Here is a 3,795-nt window from a genome sequence, read left to right on the forward strand (position 1 = left end):
CATCAACACGCGTCGTACACATCCACCAATGAATGTACTAAAATACATCAACACTCTCTGTTACGAGGCTGCAAAACTTGCTAAGTCTATTTAACTTTAATATAAAATTAACTTTTTGAAATGTATCAACTGAGAAAGACCAGTTCTTGAAAAGACGTGCCTCGGATAAATTGAGACATCACTTTCCAACTGAGGTTCAAAATATAATCCATTAATCACGTAAAAAATAAGAAACATTATTTGGCTTCACTGTTTTCGTTTAATTTTCTCAAAGTGGTGTTCAGTGTCACATGTGGAATGACAAAACATGGGTGTGGTGTTCATTTGTTAACAAGAGTAAGTGTAATCCATATCAAGGGGGTAAATCAAATTATTGCTACAAAGTTGGCCGAGTAATTTGTCTGGAAATGTTTTTAAACGAACGTTATTTCGTACGACGTAAAATATAAGACACTGGAAACGATGGAGTCAGTGATTACGATCTCAAAGCAACCAATTTTATTAAAACATAAACTCAATACTCTGTATTCTTCAGCTTCTTCTTGCTAACTGTAAAATACCTTAACTGGTTTGGAATATAATGCTTTAACTATGACGTACAATAATGAGATTTTCAGAACCTATTATTACGAACGTCCCGTTTGAATATCGTTAAAGGTTGTATTTATTAAAGACAAGTAACGATTAAATAGGCTTAGATATAAATAAATCATAAAAGAAATTTGTGTTTGATACCTGTGATGTCCTGAGAATAAAGTCGGTTTTAGGGAGACTGTTAAAACTTTCTTTTTTTTCGGTACAGCTCAACAGAGAAAAAGTATGGTGAAAAATGGACTACTGATTAGGTTAAGCAAGAAATATCTGTAAAAAGAAAGCGCGCGAACATATTATAGACAAAGATGTTTAGTAAGATTTATAACGTTTCTGAAGTAATTATTTTTTTTTTTTTATTGCTGGTATAGAACTGGTAGCTTGTAATTTCAATAGCTTCTTAATTTCAGTTTTTATTTACTTTAATTAATCCATATAGTATAAAAGTTCTTGGTTTTCTTTCCATTTGTTTTAGTGTGGTGAAGAATGTGTATCAGGCTTAGAATGAATGTTGTTTTTGTTCAATTTACAAACTTTAGTTTTAGGATATTGTAACACCACGTGACATTATAAACACAATGAAAAATGGAAGAAATAAGTTATTCAAGCGCGCATGTTTTGTTGTAGTAACTACATTTTTTTAACACGACATACTTTTAAAGGAAGGCATCATTACATTATTAGTTCTATGCTGACGTGTTTTTAATTAGTTAGGAGTGTAAAACGGCCCCCTTTCTTTTATTAACAATGTACTGAATGTTCAACTCTTCTTCCAAACACCGTAGTAATGAGGACTAAGACCGTCATTGCTTTAAAGTTACACTGTCCTCGCACGGCTCTTCCAGTTTCAACTGCAATAGAAATTATAATTATGAAACAAAATTATATACACTCGTTAGAATATCTATTACTACATTATTTCACAGTTTCTAGTTGTATTACACATTCAAACAACCGTTTGTTTCCTTCTTATCGTCTGTCTAGTGTTAAATTTACCAAACTAAACCTAGAAATGTTAGTTGCAAGTTTAAACTTTCCTGTGGAAGGTAATATTTCAGATTAAAGTATTCATCTATCTGTAATTCAGTATTTAATATTTTCTTTAACACATCATTTCCAGCCTTGATTGATAATAACTTAGGCACAGATAGACTTGGGTTTATTATCGTAATAGTTAATAAAAAGTATATTCTTAGCAACCGAGTACAAATAATGAAATCTCTGCAGTAAAACAGAAACAAGAAATTACAATAAGCAGTGAATTTGTAAATATTTCTTTTCAACTCTTGTGAGAGGAGAGATAAACATTTTAGTATCTTGTTAGACACCAAGATAAAAACTTTATTTAATGAACAGAAATACGTAATTTTTGGATCTAAATATCGAAACTTCTAATAGGATATTCACTATTACTCGGTGAATTTGTTTTGTTTTTTCTCATAACTATTGAATAAAATAACTATCTGTAGCAACAACGAAGTATTGGGATGATCTTAACGTGTTTCACTTGTCCTCAGATTTTATCACAATCAAAACTAAGTGTTCATGTTTCCAATGGATACACGGTGAACGATACTATCTCAGCGTAGAAATAGGCATGACCAGTGATACAATTGTGCTGTGTAACTATATTTATCGACTCGTAATCTGAGGATCGCGGGATGGAATCCTTTCAAACATTTTTAACCTTTCAGTCGAGGGGGCGTTGTAATGTGACGATCAATATGACTTTTCGTCGGTAAGGAGTAACCCAAGAGTTGTCGGTAGGTAGCGTTGAATAGCTATATATCCGTCTAGTTAATTACAAGTAAGTTAGGGACGGCTAACGCAAATAGCTCTCGAGTAGCTTGGAGTGAAATTCAAACAAATAAGACTATTTTAAAAGCATTACTCGTTATTTCCAACGTTAACGTTGCAGTGAAGATTAAATATTCAAAACAGGTCGAGAGATAAAATAAACAGAACGGGTTCCGAGGGACAGAAAAACTTTACAGTTCTTAAATTGTAACTTATCCAAAATACACAAAGCAACAAAAAAGTTAATAGGCTTAGATGGTGTGCTAAGTCCTGTATACCAGTGGACAAGTGTATGATAAAATTACCAACATTAGAACGTGCGTAATCAAAAGACATATTGGCTTCAAATGTTGCCCGACTGTACAAAGTCGTCTGCTTATAATACTACTACAAGTTCATATGTAGCTATATCAAGCGACGGAGATTAAACAATATGATACGTTATCTTAAGCTTTCGTTTTATTTAAGCAAGGATTAGTTAATGCAATTAACCTCTCAGCGCCCAGTAAATAATATTTTGTACTGTTTGAAAAAACAACTTTATAGCAGATATAATTTGATAGATAGTTTTAAATGTTTTGTTTATAATAAATTAGTGAATGAAATATGGAAGTAAGCAATAAAATAAGTCTACCAGAAATTAATATATATAAATATGTTTGATGCTGATAACACTAATTAGTAGGAATGTTTTACTTCTTACCATTAACCGTCATTACCTTTTCTGTGGACAACAACACCAACAACAACAACACTTAATACTGATAACACTAATTAGTAGGAATGTTTTACTTCTTACCATTAACTGTCATTACTTTTTCTGTGGACACGGTCCTAAATGATGGAGCATCAGCAGACACCTCGCACCTGTACCTTCCTCCAGTCGACATCTGCACATCCTGAATGTACACTACATCCTTATTGGAACGGGTAAACTACAATAGACATTGTCTCACGTTATTAAAGTCCAAAGTCCACTACAACTTCAAATATCCGAGTAAAATGTTAACTATGACTATAATATTAGGTCGTCAAGAAATTAATGTCTTTTTTTTTTTTTAGATGCAAAAACCCGAACAACTTTGATGTCCCACCTAATGCAAAGCATCATTTTCTGCAGATAGAGTCCAGGTTTTGGGGTCGGAAGTGGTTTTTGTCTAAGACTGACCCATTGTTTTTGGCCTTTAGTATTCGCATAGAGAATCCATTTTTCATCACCATTGACAAGTCCAAAAAATGATTCACGTGCATTACGCGCCAGAAGAGACAAAGCAATATTCACATGTTGGAAACGGTGTTCATCGGAGAGTTCGTGATGCACCCAAACACCTTCTTTATAGAGTTTTCCCATATTATTTAGATATTTACGTATTGTTTCATGAGAGACATACAATTTCGGGGCCATTT

General features: G+C 32.9%; 1 protein-coding gene across 1 annotated transcript in view; it reads right to left on the reverse strand.

Moving 5' to 3' along the window:
* Positions 1-1,017: 1,017 nt before the first annotated feature.
* Positions 1,018-3,795, reverse strand: part of LOC106476794 — a gene marked incomplete at its 5' end in the record, with an annotated part of 7,281 nt that continues 4,503 nt past the window's right edge. Inside the window, 2 exons of the mRNA XM_013937421.2 lie at positions 1,018-1,442; positions 3,188-3,323. Of these exons, the coding sequence (XP_013792875.2) occupies positions 1,333-1,442; positions 3,188-3,323 (246 nt within the window). The remainder of the gene's footprint in view (positions 1,443-3,187; positions 3,324-3,795) is intronic.

Source organism: Limulus polyphemus, unplaced genomic scaffold, assembly GCF_000517525.1.
Source record: "Limulus polyphemus unplaced genomic scaffold, Limulus_polyphemus-2.1.2 Scaffold11617, whole genome shotgun sequence".
NCBI classification, from domain to species: Eukaryota; Metazoa; Arthropoda; class Merostomata; order Xiphosura; family Limulidae; genus Limulus; species Limulus polyphemus.